This window comes from Hyperolius riggenbachi, chromosome 7 (assembly GCF_040937935.1).
Source record: "Hyperolius riggenbachi isolate aHypRig1 chromosome 7, aHypRig1.pri, whole genome shotgun sequence".
Lineage (NCBI taxonomy): Eukaryota > Metazoa > Chordata > Amphibia > Anura > Hyperoliidae > Hyperolius > Hyperolius riggenbachi.
Genome location: NC_090652.1, coordinates 23255075 through 23273443, shown reverse-complemented (window position 1 = coordinate 23273443; position 18369 = coordinate 23255075). Strand labels below are relative to the sequence as shown.

Below are 18369 nucleotides of genomic sequence, written 5' to 3'. Positions count from 1 at the left end.
AGCGAACACCCTCCTTTGTTATACCTGTTTTGAGTGCTAGTTGTGTTGTGTAATGTTGTCCAGTTTCTGGAGCTCTGCACATCCATGCAGATAGATGTATCTGTAGCTGCATTTGGGTACAGCCTCTGTATGAAAGCCATGCCATGTCTCCCACTGTACAAATTGAACGCACGTATACATGTGGATAGCTGCATTCATTGCTTCAATCTGTATTCAAAATCTTTTAGATTAAAATTAGTACATAATTGTGTCTGTTTAGCATTCAAGGCATGTATTTAGCCCCAGTGGGGCTCTGCATGCCTCTGTTGGTTTTCATTTCAGGTGCAGCCTTGTGCGCTGTCATTTGTCTGCCTGCTCTATGAGAAATCAAGCAGAAAAACAATCAAAAATAAGATCGGACATGTTGGAAATTATCTATCGAACCATCTATCTGCCGAAAAAACATTTGGTGCATTCTCAGCATTAGACTCAGAATATGAGATATAATGATTGATCAAAGTACAGATGTGCCATGCAGAAGACTTTGTGCATTTCTAATCAATGCAAATTTACCATCATATGCATGAAAGCCTGGGAGGCTGGAGGAGGGGTTTAGGGCTGGCCACACTGTCTTTGGGGGTTGTGTAGCATTGTAGAGTCTAGTGTGAACAGGCTCTTAGTTTCTGTTTATTGCTCACTGCTGTGTCCCCCCACATCTGGGCGAGGTCCACAAACTAGTTGGTCTCTCTTCTAGTGAAGCTGCCTGTATGGAGGGCTCCTGGCGGCCTCTAACAATATCTATGGAATGTGCAGAGAAATAAAATGCTGAAACCCCCAGAAAGGGTGTAAGCGCAACACTCCCCTCCTGGCAGAAGTGGCAGCAGCTAATCAGCCAGCCAGCTTATCCCACACTGCAGACAAGGAGTTCCCTTCCAGGGGATGTAACCGGCCACTCCCACAGCTCAGCAGTGTCTGCAATTCCACACACATCAGCCTATACACAGCTGCTGACACATAATAGCAATACAATCATACAAAGCAGCATTACAATGAGATATCCAACAGCAGCTGCATCTCCTCCCTATACTATAGGCAGTAGTAACTCCAAAACAGAAAAAAGAGACAGCACTCCACTGGCTGCAATTTAAATTGCTGTATTCAAGGAACAAGACATTACATGTTATGGATAAACGCCTTCATCAGATGTCAGGATTCTGGGAGGGCTGACTGGAGAGGTGAGGAGGATTCTGGGAGGGCTGACTGGAGAGGTGAGGAGGATTCTGGGAGGGCTGAGTGGAGAGGCGAGGGGGATTCTGGGAGGGCTGACTGGAGAGGTGAGGGGGATTCTGGGAGGGCTGACTGGAGAGGTGAGGAGGATTCTGGGAGGGCTGACTGGAGAGGTGAGGGAGGATTCTGGGAGGGCTGACTGGAGAGGTGAGGGGGATTCTGGGAGGGCTGACTGGAGAGGTGAGGGGGATTCTGGGAGGGCTGACTGGAGAGGTGAGGAGGATTATGGGAGGGCTGTCTGCAGCCAGTGGAGTGCCGTCTCTTTTTTCTGTTTTTGCGTTACCTGAAACCGTGTGAGCAGTCCAGTTTGAGACCTGGCACCGGCAATCAGGTTGAGCACACCTGAACTAGTTGTATCCTGGCAACCCCAAAAGGACTGTTATAGGCAGTAGTAACACTGCTGAGCCCTGTTTGTACATCTGAGCTGAGTACAGCTGCCCACTAGCCGTTACATGCAGCAGTTTCCTATAGTAACTGCACTGCCTAACACTAACTGACACCTGTGTGGTTACTAACACTGCTACACAACTGCATTCACTAATAGCTAAAGGGGGCAGCACCACAATGTCATTATACAGTTCTGTTTATAGTTGGGTCATAAGTCTAAAGAAGCAAAGTTATTTGCTGCTGTCACAACACACACTGTACACAAACACAGAGATAGTAATATACAGTAAATGTCCCACTTACTGGGGTGATAATGGCAGCTTGCAGCAGACACAGGCAGCGCCTCCAGCAGAGAGGAGACACAGGCAGAGCTGCTGCAAAGTCTGGAGGAACAGCTGATTCACAAAGGAGGTCTCTACACCATGTGAGGGTCCCCCAAACACACAGCTCATTCCTCTCCTCCTCTTCCCACTCAGCATTCACACACCTGGCTGCAGGGGGGCTTCTCACATGGCTGGGGGGATACACATTGTCCAGAGCAAGAGCAAGCTGGGGGTGTGGCCTCCTCTCTATGGCTGGGAATGCTGGTCTTCAGCAAAATGGCCGCCACTGCTGAGGAGTGCAGCTCGTACTCTAGTGGCAGAGATTGCAAGCAGCAGCACCGCATGCTGCAATTCCACACACATCAGCCTATACACAGCTGCTGACATAATAGCAATAATACAATCACACAAAGCAGCATTACAATGAGATATCCAACAGCAGCTGCATCCCCTCCCCATACTATATAGGCAGTAGTAACACTGCTGAGCCCTGTATGTACATCTGAGCTGATGATTGATTTGATATGATTTTATTATTGTGCATTTACTGCAGAGCACAATATACAATAAACTGCTTAAAAGTCATGAATATAGGGAAAACCAATACTAAACACCCTGGAAGTATTTCAGTATTTTTACAGGAATGATATAATTTACCTCTAACTACAGAGCACATTGCATAAGTAAAAAGTAGGGATGGGACGAATCCACAATTGTTTCGAATCCGAATCCGAATCCGAATCTGAAAAGGTTCTCGAATATCTCCAACCTTTCGAATCCCGAATCTAACGAATCCTGCACATAAGAATTGTGCGATCCGTGGTATAGTTGCCCGCAGTATAGGTAGCGAGGTAAAGGTGCCTTCAGTATAGCTAGCTAGGTATGGGTGCCTTCAATATTGGTAGCTTTCAGTATAGGTAGCAAGGTATAGGGGCCTGCAGTATAGGTAGCAAGGTATATGGGCCTTCAGTATAGGTAGCAGGGTATATGGGCCTTCAGTATAGGTAGCAGGGTATATGGGCCTTCAGTATAGGTAGCAGGGTATATGGGCCTTCAGTATAGGTAGCAGGGTATATGGGCCTTCAGTATAGGTAGCAGGGTATATGGGCCTTCAGTATAGGTAGCAGGGTATATGGGCCTTCAGTATAGGTAGCAGGGTATATAGGCCTTCAGTATAGGTAGCAGGGTATATGGGCCTTCAGTATAGGTAGCAGGGTATATGGGCCTTCAGTATAGGTAGCAGGGTATATGGGCCTTCAGTATAGGTAGCAGGGTATATAGGCCTTCAGTATAGGTAGCAGGGTATATGGGCCTTCAGTATAGGTAGCAGGGTATATGGGCCTTCAGTATAGGTAACAGGGTATATAGAGGCCTTAATTATAGATAGGTATGTAGGTAGGTAGGTATAGGGGCCTTTAGGTAGGTAGGTACGTATAGGGGGCCTTTAGGTAGGTATAGGGGGCCTTTAGGTAGGTAGGTATAGTGGCCAGTAGGTAGGTAGGTATAGTGTCCTGTAGGTAGGTAGGTAGGTAGTTAAAGGGACCTTCAGTATAGGTAGCAGGGTATAGGGCCTTAAGTATAGGTAGGTATGTAGGTAGGTAGGTATAGTGGCCTGTAGGTAGGTAGGTATAGTGGCCAGTAGGTAGGTAGGTATAGTGTCCTGTAGGTAGGTAGGTAGTTAAAGGGACCTTCAGTATAGGTAGCAGGGTATAGGGCCTTAAGTATAGGTAGGTATGTAGGTAGGTAGGTAGGTATAGGGGCCTTTAGGTAGGTAGGTATAGGGGCCTTTAGGTAGGTAGGCACGTATAGGGGGCCTTTAGGTAGGTATAGGGGCCTTTAGGTAGGTAGGTAGGTAGGTAGGTATAGAGGCCTGTAGGTAGGTATAGGGGCCTTTAGGTAGGTAGGTAGGTATAGGGGCCTTTAGGTAGGTAGGTACGTATAGGGGGCCTTTAGGTAGGTAGGTACGTATAGGGGGCCTTTAGGTAGGTATAGTGGCCTGTAGGTAGGTAGGTATAGTGGCCGGTAGGTAGGTATAGTGTCCTGTAGGTAGGTAGGTAGGTAGTTAAAGGGACCTTCAGTATAGGTAGCAGGGTATAGGGCCTTAAGTATAGGTAGATATGTAGGTAGGTAGGTATAGGGGCCTTTAGGTAGGTAGGTAGGTAGGTATAGGGGCCTTTAGGTAGGTATAGGGGCCTTTAGGTAGGTAGGTAGGTACATATAGGGGGCCTTTAGGTAGGTATAGGGGGCCTTTAGGTAGGTAGGTATAGTGGCCAGTAGGTAGGTAGGTATAGTGTCCTGTAGGTAGGTAGGTAGGTAGTTAAAGGGACCTTCAGTATAGGTAGCAGGGTATAGGGCCTTAAGTATAGGTAGGTATGTAGGTAGGTAGGTATAGTGGCCTGTAGGTAGGTAGGTATAGTGGCCAGTAGGTAGGTAGGTATAGTGTCCTGTAGGTAGGTAGGTAGTTAAAGGGACCTTCAGTATAGGTAGCAGGGTATAGGGCCTTAAGTATAGGTAGGTATGTAGGTAGGTAGGTAGGTATAGGGGCCTGTAGGTAGGTAGGGATAGTGGTAGGTAGGTACGTATTCTTTAGGTAGGTATAGGGGCCTGTAGGTAGGTAGGTATAGTGGCGGGTAGGTAGGTAGGTACGTATAGGGGGCCTTTAGGTAGGTATAGAGGGAGGTATAGAGGTAGGTAGGTAGGTGTAGGTGTCGCTCCCCCTCCCCCCCGTGCCTCCTCCGCTCACCCCCACGGCCTCCTCCGTCCCCCGTGCCTGCATAAGTATCAACTCACCTGTCCAGTGGAGCGCAGAGCGGCAGACCTCCTCGTTACTTCTCGGTTCCCTCTAGTGGCCGGACCGGCTTTTACTGATGACGTCATTGTAAAAGCCGTCACTAGAGGGAACCAGGAAGTGAGCGAGAGGTCTGCCGCTCTGCGCTCCACTGGACAGGTGAGTTGATACAATGTATGCGGGCGGGCGGAGGAGGCGCGGGGCGGGCGGAGGAGACGCGGGGGGGGCTCGGAGGAGGACGAGGACGAGTGCGAGCGGCGGATGCGCGGCGATGCAGCGTCGGGATTCGGCGGATTCGCAAAGTGGAAAATGGCGTCGGGATTCGAATCCACGAATCTCGAATATTTCCCAATATTCGAGGGATTCGTGGATTCGCCGGATTCGTCGTCCCATCCCTAGTAAAAAGGAACCTGTGAGTTCCTTTAAGGACAACTGTAGTGAGAATATGGAGGCTGACATATTTCTTTCCTTTTAATCAATACCAGTTGCCTGGCAGTCCTGCTGATCTATTTGGCTGCAATAGTGTGTGAATCACACCAGAAACAAGCATGCAGATAATCTTGCCAGATCTGACAATAATTTCAGAGACATAGGATCTGCATGTGCTTGTTCAGGGTCTACAGTGGGTAGTAGAAATCTGGCAGGTCTTTGACTACTCCATCTCTTCATGGGGGATTATCGGTATTTCATTGTAAGACTCGAGGCAGCTGCGTCGAACAGCACCGCCGCCGCAGCTGCCTCCATACGGCCATCCGTCCGTCCGGCATCTAGGACGCCGAGGACGGAACGTTCACTTGGGCAGGGGGTCGCCTCAGCGTGCGGGCGCGCGCACAGACGGAACCTTTATGCGGGGAGGAAGCCCGTCAGCTGACCTGCTGGTTGGCTGACGTCAGAGGAGTCCCACGGCGCCAAGGATTGGCTGATGGTAGGGGGGCGTGCCAGGGCCTCCAGGCTTAATTCAAGCTTGTCTGTTGTCGTGAATACTTGCGTGTTAGTGTTTAGACCTTAGGCTAGTTCCCTGGTGTTGATGCTAAGGATTTCACACCTAGACTAGGATATTGCTACCTTGTTATTGTTATTTGTTTAGACTAGTTCCCGGATGTTGATGCCAAGGACTTCACACCTAGACTAGGATATTGCTTACTGTATTGATCTCCTGATCCTGCTTTCTGATCCTGTACTTTCGCCTATCTGCCTACCTGTTGCTGAACCTCTGCCTGATTACCGATTACTCTCTTGTCTCACGATTCTGTACCGATACGTACCTTCCTGTTGCTGAACCTCTGCCTGATTACCGATTACTCTCTTGTCTCACGATTCTGTACCGATACGTACCTTCCTGTTGCTGAACCTCTGCCTGATTACCGATTACTCTCTTGTCTCACGATCCTGTACCGATACTTACCTCTCTGTTGCCGAACCTTGCCTGCCTGACCATTCTACTCGCCAGTGGGCCCTCGCCACTGGTGAGGTGTTAAAGAGACACTGAAGCGAAAAAATAATTATGATATTATGATTTGTATGTGTAGCACAGCTAAGAAATAAAACATTAAGTTTAGATACATCAGTGTAATTGTTTCCAGTACTGGAAGAGTTAAGAAACTCCAGTTGTTATCTCTATGCAAAAAAGCCATTAATTTCTACGACTTTCAAAGTCGTGGAGAGGGCTGTCTTCTGACTTTTATTATCTCAACTGTAAGTGAACAGTTTTCTTTTTATCTGCCAGAGGAGAGGTCATTAGTTCACAGACTGCTCTGAAAGAATCATTTTGAATGCAGAGTGTTGTGTAATCTGCACATATTAGAGAATGATGCAAATTTAGAAAACGCACTACATACTTGAAAATAAAAATATGAGAATATTTTCTTTGCTGCTAATCTTCTAGTAAATATTCATAGTACACAACCAATTCATTATATCATATATTTTTTTTCGCTTCAGTGTCTCTTTAACTACGCCAGCTCCGCTGGTGAAGCAGCTCTGCTAGGCTGTAGCACAGCCTTAATTACCTGCTCATTAGGTAATCTGTCATTGTAGTATTACTGTGTCTCCTAGGCTGCAATACAGTCTGACTCACCCACTCCTAGGGTGTTCATTTGCCTGCAGTACATTCTGAATCACCCACTCCTCGGGAGATTCAGCCTCTTCAGTATTGTTTCTCCAGCTTGCTGGAGGTTGTACTTTAGTACACGGTCAGTGTACTGTTTATACCTCACCAGCCCCTCTGGTGAGGTCTCATTAAACCATTAAAGTTACGGTTGCACCAAATCAATACACACTCTGCTCCTTGTCTGCTATACTAGTATTATTGGTGATTCTGCAGATCACCCATAATCAGGTATAGCGTCTGTATTATTGGTGATTCTGCAGATCGCCTAATAATCAGACATCTGAGCTACGACACAAGACCGTTACATTCATTTATTCTTTACAAAATCACTCCCTGGAAAGGATGGCAGTGGGACAAAGCAACTGCTGTTTACTAAATGTTTTTGAAAATAAAGAAAAACCATGAGAATACCTCATGAGGAGATGGACTAGTCCAAAACCTGTCAGTTCTGTTATATTTCTATTACCTACTGTAAGTGGTAGCAACATCTGAGAAAAGTAATTTAAAGCACAATTTACTTTGGAAAAAATGTGTTGTTTTTTTTTGTTTGTTTGTTTGTTTTTTTGCAATAGTGGTCTTTTTTTCCCCCCAAACTAATAAAGCAAAGTTTGTCCAATCTTTTTGATAAGTGAGACCTTCCATCCTTCTGATTAATTTAGTTGCCCTTCTTATTACCTTTTTTTTAGAACAGGGTCCTCAAGAACCACCAACAGTGCGTGTTTTGCAGAAAACCACAAACAGTCACAGTGAGGTAATTAGTGTCTCAGCAGCGCTCATTAACCCTCCTGGCAGTTCAATTTTTTAGCCAGATAGGCAGAAATCCTTTTTTTTTTGGTTTGTTTTTTTTTTTGTTTCATGTAAAGCTACCAGAGTGGTAGCTACATGAAATACCACTAGAGGGCGCATGTGTCCCTCTAGTGCGATCGTCGCCGGCATCAATAGCAAACAGGGGAACGCGTATATAACGCATTCCCCTGTTTGGCTTCTCCTATCGCCATGGCGACGATCGGAATGACGTCATGGACGTCAGCCGACGTCCTGATGTCAGACGCCTCCGATCCAGCCCATAGCGCTGCCTGGAACTCATTGGTCCGGGCAGCGCAGGGCTCTGGCGGGGGGGCCCTCTTGCGCCGCTGCGTGCGAGCGATCACCGCAGAGCGGCGGTGATCAAGCTGTGCGCGCGGCTAGCAAAGTGCTAGCTGCACGCACAGCACTTTAAATGGGGCAAATTGCCCCACCAGGGGCTGAGATATCTTCCTGCGCGGCATAGCCCGAGCTCACCGCCAGGAAGGTTAACTACCTCTGTGGATTTCCACAAAACATGCACTTTTGGAGGACTTGAGGAAAGAGTTCAGAAACCCTGTTCTAGAAGGTCAATGTCCTTCCTACAGTATGGTGCCCAAATCTGTATCCCATACTCCAGATCTGGCCCCACAAGAGGGAGTAGTGTACCAGGATCTCATTATTTTATTTCCCATTTTGTATATCCCAGAATTTGACCTGTTTTAGCTGCTGCCAGGGGCGTAGCAATAGGGGGTGCAGAGGTTGCGACCGCATCGGGGCCCTTGGGCCAGAGGGGCCGCTTAGGGCCCTCCCTGAACTGCAGTATTAGCTCTCTATTGGTCCTGTGCTCATAATAATTACTTTTATAGATGTATATTTTGAATAGTGGTAATCATTAACAAGCTATTTCCCATCCTCTTCTTGCACCTCTGACACTGTAGTTGCCATTGGCAAGTTTTGGCGCGCCGTACCAGATGGTATGTATAGAGTGCTTGGGGGGCCCCATTGTAAAACTTGCATCGGGGCCAAAAGCTCCTAAGCTACGCCACTGGCTGCTGCTGCTTAACATTGAGTACAGTTGCTTAACTTGTTATTACTTGTAATTTTATATGGTTCTCTATAATTGGTATGTCCATGGAGCACGTTCGTTGTGGTGTAACGGCCGCTCTGTAAGGGCCAGTGCATACCAAAAAGCGCTAGCATAATCTCAAATGCTCTGCTCTTTTTGAAGTGATTTTTCTAGGCTATTCTAAGCAGGTGCCTAGCCATTTTCTGATCATGCCTAGAGATTTTTGGAGCGTTTTGCTGTAGCGTTTTTTATTTTCTGTTACACTAGAGCTGGAACTGAACAGCTTCTGTACTAAAAACGTTTGAGAAATCGCTCTGATCTAGAGCTTTTCAGAGCGATTTTCCACTTTCCTATACATAATATTGAGGCTGAATCTCCTCAGAAATCAGCAGAAATGCTGCAGGACCTACGTTTGAGTTTGGGAGAAAAGCTCATCGCTCTGGCATGCTCCATCCCATTCAAATACATTAGCCAATCGCTTTTTAAAGCGCTGATGTTTTTAAAAGCGCTCAGAAGCGTTCTTGGTGTGCACCAAGCCTAACACAGCTTTCCGCGCTGCAATTCACCACCTACACGACATTCACAGTGCATTGGGTGCATTAAGTGTATAAACAATTATAGGTAAAAAAAAAGGCTATGATCTTTAAAGGACACATCCGATGAGCTTAAAAATAGAAAAAATCCATGTACCTGGGGCTTCCATCAGCCCCTTCCAGCTGTCCGGTGCCCTCACCATAGCTCCCCTCCCCAGGGGTGGCCCGAGTCCCCTCTGGAGAAAGATTCCCACTGCGCCTGCACCAGCGGCTCTCAGAGTCGCGCTGACATTATCCGAACTGTACTGCACAGCCACACACTGGAGTGTAAGTAGATGCCGACCTGGCGAGGTCGGCATCTGCACCAGAGGGGATCAGAAGCCACCGAAACTGTGGCGCGGGCACAGGACAGCTGCCAGGGGCTGGAGGAAGCCCCAGGTAAGTAGATTTTTGATTTCTATTCTTCCTGAACCTTCCCTTTAAAGTGAACCTGAGACAAAAGAAGCCTCAGGTTTTATACTAACCTGGGGCTTTCTCCAGCCCCCTTGAGACCACTTTGCCCCTCGTCATCTACCCAGACTGCTCCTGTCCCCTGCTGGAGAGCCCGGTACTCTGGGAGAGTAACTTCATAGCACGTGTGCCCTGGCGGCGTGAGCTCCCCTTTCACACTACCATAGTCGTGAACGTTCTGCCCCTGTGCAGCCACAGAATGCTCCCAGCCGTGGGGGCACAATAGGAAAGCATGCATGGCTAGGCTGCCCCTGTGCAAGGAAGCACGACTTGGCCAGAGTATTGGGCTGCTCCTGTTCTCCGCTGGGTGGCCCAGTACTCTTGCCGAGTTGCGCTTAGTTGTGCATGTGCAGCCCACCTGCACTCGCTCCCCATTGTGCTCCCGATAGAGTACCAGGTTGTCCAGCGAGGGACATGAGCGGCCTGGGAAGGCAGCTAGGGACCGAGTGGCCTCAACATGGCTGGAGGACGCTCCAGGTGAGTATAAAGCCCGAGGTTTCTTTTATCTCAGGTTCACTTTAAGGTGCCTGTTTTGCAAGCTCACAAGTGGTAAATGTACCTATATAGCTTCCTGTATTAGGCAATCCATGCTGAATGAGGCAGACTGGGAACACCCCAGAGCTGTATGCTGAGGCAAGGGCGTCACTTTGGTGAAGACAGAAGCAAAACAGGCATTTAAAATCTCAGCTTTAGCTCCGTCCTCCACAATCAAGTTCCCTGCCAGATCTTTAAAAAGTTCCACAATTTCAGCCTTCTTCCTTTTTGAATGTATCTATTTGTAAAACTTTTTGGCGGGATGGGACTTTATACCACGAGCCCCTTGTTATTCAGCTTCCAGTTTTGCAAGTCTGATGACCTTTATACAGTTTTGTCACATTCCTTATATGTCTATTGCAGATGCCGTCCCCTCACGCTTTATGCCCCAGAAGGCATTACATTTATATTTAATCATATACATAACATTATTTACCCATACTGGCCTTTATTTAAATCTAGAGCTTTTTATTCCCACAAGGTATGCACGTTCTGCAATAATCATTAAGAATCTGTTTGAAAGTTTTGCATTTACTTTCAGTATCCTTGCCATGTCATTTACTATCCCTGTTCACCAGACATAGTGAGTCTATGAGCTTATTAAAGCTTATTAAAGCTCATAAAGCTTATTAAAGCTTATTAGCCCTTATTAAAGTGAACCAGAGATGAAGCACCCTCTTGTATTTTACCTTATAAATCAGTGGGAACATGACAGTAAACACCTAATCTGCTCTTTGTTTCATTGTTCTCTGTTTAATCTGACTGTTATCACCTCTGATAAGAATCCCCAACTGAGCTCACTCTAGCTTTGCTACTGAAAGATTATAGCTGAGTATGTCTTCTCTGGTGTCTTTTCAAGCCCAAGCCTGCCCCCTTGTGGCTATGCTATAATGACTCAGCTATACTTATTCCCTGCAAAGCCAGACTGAATGCTCAGTCTGGGATTCTTATCACAGCTGATAACAGTTTTAGCAGTGAGGATGAAACAGAGAGCATGGTAAGTGTTTTCTCTAATGTTCTTACTGATAAATATGGTAAAAAACATAATGGTGCTTCGTCTCTGGTTCCCTTTAAATTCTTAGGATTGGTTGTCTCCTTGATCACATCTCTGTTTAACACCATCAAGCTGATTCTAACATTATTAACTCCATATAAAATATGTGACAAAGCAAGTGACAGCAAATGTGTGCGCACCATAGACCGAATTGTGAATTACGGCTATATCACAGCTCAGAAGCTAATTTGGGTGCCGGTGAAAGAAGGAGCGCAAATTGCTTAAAAACAACAACTGGCATCCAAATTACATTTTCCCCCCACTATCCATTCCCCTGGAGGAGAATAGTAAATAACGTCGCCGGGTCTTGTTCAGGACCACAGTAAGCCATTTATCGGCTTCATCCTGTGCCCAAATTTGTCAGCGCAGTTTTTACATGTATCCCTTCAGGGCGCTAGAGGAAGCCCCAGGTAAGTATAAATTTTTGCGGTAATTTCATTGCAGGTTTTCTTTAAAAAATTAGTTAGAAAATTAACACAATGAAAACATTTAAGAAATCACAGTTGTTTTTGCCTGTGGTGGGGTTCCATTCACATTAAACATTCCCCTGCTTACCCCTAGTTCCTGGCAGGAGGTCCAGCCGGCCATATTGGTGACATCCTTCACAGTACACAGCCTTCTGATTTCTGATGATGATGGCGTGAGAATATAGAATAGCTGATGTCTGCATAAAAACTGATAACAGTATACACACTTTACAGCCATCTGACAACCCGAAGCATCAGTGTATGTGCTGGAAGATACATCATGAGGGGCTAAATTAGGACAGAGCATGCTCAGTAGAGGCATCAGTATACAGATAGGATATTACTGAGAGGCTGCCCATACAGGGTATATGGGTGACTGGGGAGGAGAGAGCATGCTCAGTAGAGGCATCAGTATACAGACAGGCTATCACTGAGAGGCTGCCCATACAGGGTATATAGGTGACTGGGGAGGACAAGGCATGCTCAGTAGAGGCATCAGTATACAGACAGGCTATTACTGAGAGGCTGCCCATACAGGGTATATGGGTGACTGGGGAGGACAGAGCATCCTCAGTAGAGGCATCAGTATACAGACAGGCTATTACTGAGAGGCTGCCCATACAGGGTATATGGGTGACTGGGGAGGACAGAGCATGCTCAGTAGTGACATCAGTATACAGACAGGCTATTACTGAGAGGCTGCCCATACAGGGTATATGGGTGACTGGGGAGGACAGAGCATGCTCAGTAGAGGCATCAGTATACAGACAGGCTATTACTGAGAGGCTGCCCATACAGGGTATATGGGTGACTGGGGAGGACAGGGCATGCTCAGTAGAGACATCAGTATACAGACAGGCTATTACTGAAAGGCTGCCCATACAGGGTATATGGGTGACTGGGGAGGACAGAGCATCCTCAGTAGAGGCATCAGTATACAGACAGGCTATTACTGAGAGTCTGCCCATACAGGGTATATGGGTGACTGGGGAGGACAGAGCATGCTCAGTAGAGACATCAGTATACAGATAGGCTATTACTGAGAGGCTGCCCATACAGGGTATATGGGTGACTGGGGAGGACAGAGCATGCTCAGTAGAGACATCAGTATACAGATAGGCTATTACTGAGAGGCTGCCCATACAGGGTATATGGGTGACTGGGGAGGACAGAGCATGCTCAGTAGAGGCATCAGTATACAGATAGGCTATTACTGAGAGGCTGCCCATACAGGGTATATGGGTGACTGGGGAGGACAGAGCATGCTCAGTAGAGACATCAGTATACAGATAGGCTATTAGTTACTGAGAGGCTGCCCATACAGGGTATATGGGTGACTGGGGAGGACAGAGCATGCTCAGTAGTGACATCAGTATACAGACAGGCTATTACTGAGAGGCTGCCCATACAGGGTATATGGGTGACTGGGTAGGACAGGGCATGCTCAGTAGAGGCATCAGTATACAGATAGGATATTACTGAGAGGCTGCCCATACAGGGTATATGGGTGACTGGGGAGGAGAGAGCATGCTCAGTAGAGACATCAGTATACAGACAGGCTATTACTGAGAGGCTGCCCATACAGGGTATATGGGTGACTGGGGAGGACAGGGCATGCTCAGTAGAGGCATCAGTATACAGACAGGTTATTACTGAGAGGCTGCCCATACAGGGTATATGGGTGACTGGGGAGGACAGAGCATGCTCAGTAGAGGCATCAGTATACAGACAGGCAATTACTGAGAGGCTGCCCATACATGGTATATGGGTGACTGGGGAGGACAGAGCATGCTCAGTAGAGGCATCAGTATACAGACAGGCTACCACTGAGAGTCTGCCCATACATGGTATATGGGTGACTGTGGAGGACGGAGCATGCTCAGTAGAGGCATCAGTATACAGACAGGCTATTACTGAGAGGCTGCCCATACAGGGTATATGGGTGACTGGGGAGGACAGAGCATGCTCAGTAGAGGCATCAGTATACAGACAGGCTATTACTGAGAGGCTGCCCATACAGGGTATATGGGTGACTGGGGGGGACAGAGTATGCTAAGTAGAGGCATCAGTATACAGACAGGCTATTAGTTACTGAGAGGCTGCCCATATAGGGTATATGGGTGACTGGGGAGGACAGAGCATGCTCAGTAGAAGCATCAGTATACAGACAGGCTATTACTGAGAGGCTGCCCATACAGGGTATATGGGTGACTGGGGGGGACAAGGCATGCTCAGTAGAAGCATCAGTATACAGACAGGCTATTACTGAGAGGCTGCCCATACAGGGTATATGGGTGACTGGGGAGGACAGAGCATGCTCAGTAGTGACATCAGTATACAGACAGGCTATTACTGAGAGGCTGCCCATACAGGGTATATGGGTGACTGGGGAGGACAGAGCATGCTCAGTAGAGGCATCAGTATACAGACAGGCTATTACTGAGAGGCTGCCCATACAGGGTATATGGGTGACTGGGGGGGGGACAGAGTATGCTAAGTAGAGGCATCAGTATACAGACAGGCTATTACTGAGAGGCTGCCCATACAGGGTATATGGGTGACTGGGGAGGACAGAGCATGCTCAGTAGAGGCATCAGTATACAGACAGGCTATTAGTTACTGAGAGGCTGCCCATACAGGGTATATGGGTGACTGGGGAGGACAGAGCATGCTAAGTAGAGGCATCAGTATACAGACAGGCTATTACTGAGAGGCTGCCCATACAGGGTATATGGGTGACTGGGGAGGACAGAGCATGCTCAGTAGTGATATCAGTATACAGACAGGCTATTACTGAGAGGCTGCCTATACAGGGTATATGGGTGACTGGGGAGGACAGGGCATGCTCAGTAGAGGCATCAGTATACAGACAGGCTATTACTGAGAGGCTGCCCATACAGGGTATATGGGTGACTGGGGGGGACAGAGCATGCTCAGTAGAGGCATCAGTATACAGACAGGCTATTACTGAGAGGCTGCCCATACAGGGTATATGGGTGACTGGGTAGGACAGGGAATGCTCAGTAGAGGCATCAGTATACAGACAGGCTATTACTGAGAGGCTGCCTATACAGGGTATATGGGTGACTGGGGAGGACAGAGCATGCTCAGTAGAGGCATCAGTATACAGACAGGCTATTACTGAGAGGCTGCCCATACAGGGTATATGGGTGACTGGGGAGGACAGGGCATGCTCAGTAGAGGCATCAGTATACAGATAGGCTATTAGTTACTGAGAGGCTGCCCATATAGGGTATATGGGTGACTGGGGAGGACAGAGCATGCTCAGTAGAGGCATCAGTATACAGATAGGCTATTAGTTACTGAGAGGCTGCCCATATAGGGTATATGGGTGACTGGGGAGGACAGAGCATGCTCAGTAGAGGCATCAGTATACTGACAGGCTATTACTGAGAGGCTGCCCATACAGGGTATATGGGTGACTGGGGAGGACAGGGCATGCTCAGTAGAGGCATCAGTATACTGACAGGCTATTACTGAGAGGCTGCCCATATAGGGTATATGGGTGACTGGGGAGGACTGAGCATGCTCAGTAGAGGCATCAGTATACTGACAGGCTATTACTGAGAGGCTGCCCATACATGGTATATGGGTGACTGGGGAGGACAGAGCATGCTCAGTAGAGGCATCAGTATACAGACAGGCTATTACTGAGAGGCTGCCCATACAGGGTATATGGGTGACTGGGGAGGACAGGGCATGCTCAGTAGAGGCATCAGTATACTGACAGGCTATTACTGAGAGGCTGCCCATATAGGGTATATGGGTGACTGGGGAGGACTGAGCATGCTCAGTAGAGGCATCAGTATACTGACAGGCTATTACTGAGAGGCTGCCCATACAGGGTATATGGGTGACTGGGGGGGACAGAACATGCTCAGTAGAGGCATCAGTATACAGACAGGCTATTACTGAGAGGCTGCCCATACAGGGTATATGGGTGACTGGGGGGGACAGAGCATGCTCAGTAGAGGCATCAGTATACAGACAGGCTATTACTGAAAGGCTGCCCATACAGGGTATATGGGTGACTGGGGGGGACAGAGCATGCTCAGTAGAGGCATCGGTATACAGACAGGCTATTACTGTGTATATAGACACCCTATCTACTGAGAAGGAACTTGTGTAAATTATCCAGAAAGTATTTTTATATTAGTATAATACACAATGCAAAAAGACATTTTATAACCGGTCATCAGAAAATAGATTTATTTGCAATTCAGATAAAGTCATACAGAAAAAGCTCTGCCCAACAGATTCAGAGTGGGTGGAGCTTCTACCTACTTATAATATCTACTATACATATAACGACTGGCAGCACAGACAGGGCACTGGAATTATTGGGTGTGTTTTGTGATGAAGAATGAAATGAATTTTAGCATGTCGATCATTTCCCACACTCTGAATGAATAAATCACGAGTTATTACCAGGTAACACTGTTTTCAGTAATTTTCCCACACACAATCTGTTGCAGGTGCCGGGGGGTGGGGACATATGAGTGAAGCATTTGTTAGGGAGGGGCTTTTCCTATATTCATTCAGGATGTCCTACCGAGTCTAAGGAGGCGGAGCTTAGACCATTAATATGCAGCTGCCATGGAGACACCAGGGAACACATCAGTACCTCCCCTATAATATCACCATACCATTAGTCCTGCCTTCAGTGCTATAGAAAGAAGCAGACTAGGCAGACATAATCTACCACGGCATTAGCAGCTCCTATCATACTGGAGAAAGATTCTACTTCACATTACAAGTCTGCTCCTAAATCCCTGGGGGGCACTTGTCCTGGAAGATTACTGGAGACAATGTTACCAGGTAACTAATAACTCTAGTCTTCCCAAGTAATCTTCCAGCAGATGTCCTCTGAGATGATCAGCAAGAAATGAGAGGTTAGGATGAGTCCCCAGCTTGGAGAAAGTCCTGAATGTAGAGCAGGTGACATCTGTAGTGTAGTTCCAGCACTGTGAGGCCACGTCATTGCTGCTGCTCTAATAATATGTGCTTCCAGGAGATTTGTGCTTGTATCCCCGTAGCTTCATAAGCTGACTGACTGTAACTTTCCTCCACATTCCTGACGTGAATGAGGACGCTCTCCTGTGTGACTTCTAAGGTGTTTAATAAGACTAGCTTTCTGACTAAAACATTTCCCACAATCTGAACACAAATAAGGAAGCTCTCCTTTGTGTCCTCTCTGATGTGTATTAAGACTACATTTCTGACTGAAACATTTCCCACACTCTGGACAGAAATAAGCAGTCTGTCCGTGGTGACTTCTCTGATGTTTAGTAAGTTGAGATTTCTCATTGAAACATTTCCCACACTCTGTACATGAATAAGGACGCTCTCCTGTGTGAGTTCTTTGATGTGCAGGAAGATGAGATTTCCGACTGAAACATTTCCCACACTCTGGACATGAATAAGGACGCTCTCCTCTGTGACTTCTCTGATGTTTAATAAGATGAGATTTCTGACTGAAACATTCCTCACACTCTGGACAGAAATAAGCAGTCTCTCCGGTGTGACTTCTCTGATGTTTAGTAAGTTGAGATTTCTCAATGAAACATTTCCCACACTCTGAACATGAATAAGGACGCTCTCCTGTGTGAGTTCTTTGATGTGCAGGAAGATGAGATTTCCGAGTGAAACATTTCCCACACTCTGGACATGTATAGGGACGCTTGCCTGTGTGACTTTTCTGATGTCTATGAAGTTGAGCTTTACGACTGAAACATTTCCCACACTCTGGACAGAAATTAGACTCTCCTGTGTGACTTCTCTGATGTTTAGTAAGATGAGATTTCTCACTGAAACATTTCCCACACTCCGTACATAAATAAGGACGTTCTCCTGTGTGAATTCTCTGATGTGCAACAAGATGAGATTTCCGAGTGAAACTTTTCCCACACTCTGAACATGTATAGGGACGCTTGCCTGTGTGTTTTCTCTGATGTTTAGTAAGATTAGATTTCTCACTGAAATATTTCCCACACTCTGTACATGAATAAGGTAGCTCACCTGTGTGGTACCTCTGATGTCTGAGAAGATCAGTTTTCAGATTAAAACATTTCCCACACTCTGGACATGGAAATTGCTCTTCCCTCGTTTGTAACCTGACATGTTCAGCAAGATGTGATTTGTTTCTACAAGATTTCCCACATTCTGGGCACTGATCATTCTTCCCATCTCCCTCTCTATCAGTATTAGAGTTACTGGAACATTCCCCAGAATAAGACGGTTCTCCTGATCTATCGGCACTGTGACACTTTGGATGGGTATTTGAGGTAACAGGATGGGATCTATCAGGAGGTTCCTCAGGATTGGAGAGATCTGGTGATTTGTCCTCATGGTGACATCTGCTGGGTGTATTATCAGCAATGGAGTTTCCTGCTGGTAAATGTAGTGCGCCACCGTTCTCTTCTGCACCATATTCTGGAGGGGAGATAAGATGCCCCCCTGAAGTGTTTCCAACTTCCTGTCCATCTGCTGGGAAAATAACAGTTAGAGAACAGTATTGTCCTGTC

General features: G+C 47.0%; 2 protein-coding genes across 6 annotated transcripts in view; both read right to left on the bottom strand.

The window, feature by feature from the left end:
• The window catches only part of LOC137524127 (zinc finger protein 605-like), a 93593-nt gene extending 81615 nt beyond the window's left edge, over positions 1-11978 (bottom strand). The window contains exon 1 of one of the 2 annotated variants that reach the window (XM_068243670.1): positions 11913-11978. The gene's annotated coding sequence lies outside the window, so the exon portion shown is untranslated. Of the gene's footprint in view, positions 1-1956; positions 2219-11912 lie in introns of those variants that run through there. The other variant, XM_068243671.1, reaches the window with a different exon arrangement.
• Positions 1-18369, bottom strand: part of LOC137524134 (zinc finger protein 585A-like) — a 122888-nt gene that overhangs the window by 30842 nt on the left and 73677 nt on the right. For 2 of the 4 annotated variants that reach the window (XM_068243685.1, XM_068243687.1), the window contains one exon: positions 16026-18328. In XM_068243685.1, coding sequence (XP_068099786.1) covers positions 16884-18328 — 1445 coding nt within the window. In that variant the 3' untranslated portion in view covers positions 16026-16883. Of the gene's footprint in view, positions 1-16025; positions 18332-18369 lie in introns of those variants that run through there. The other 2 variants (XM_068243688.1, XM_068243686.1) reach the window with 2 other exon arrangements.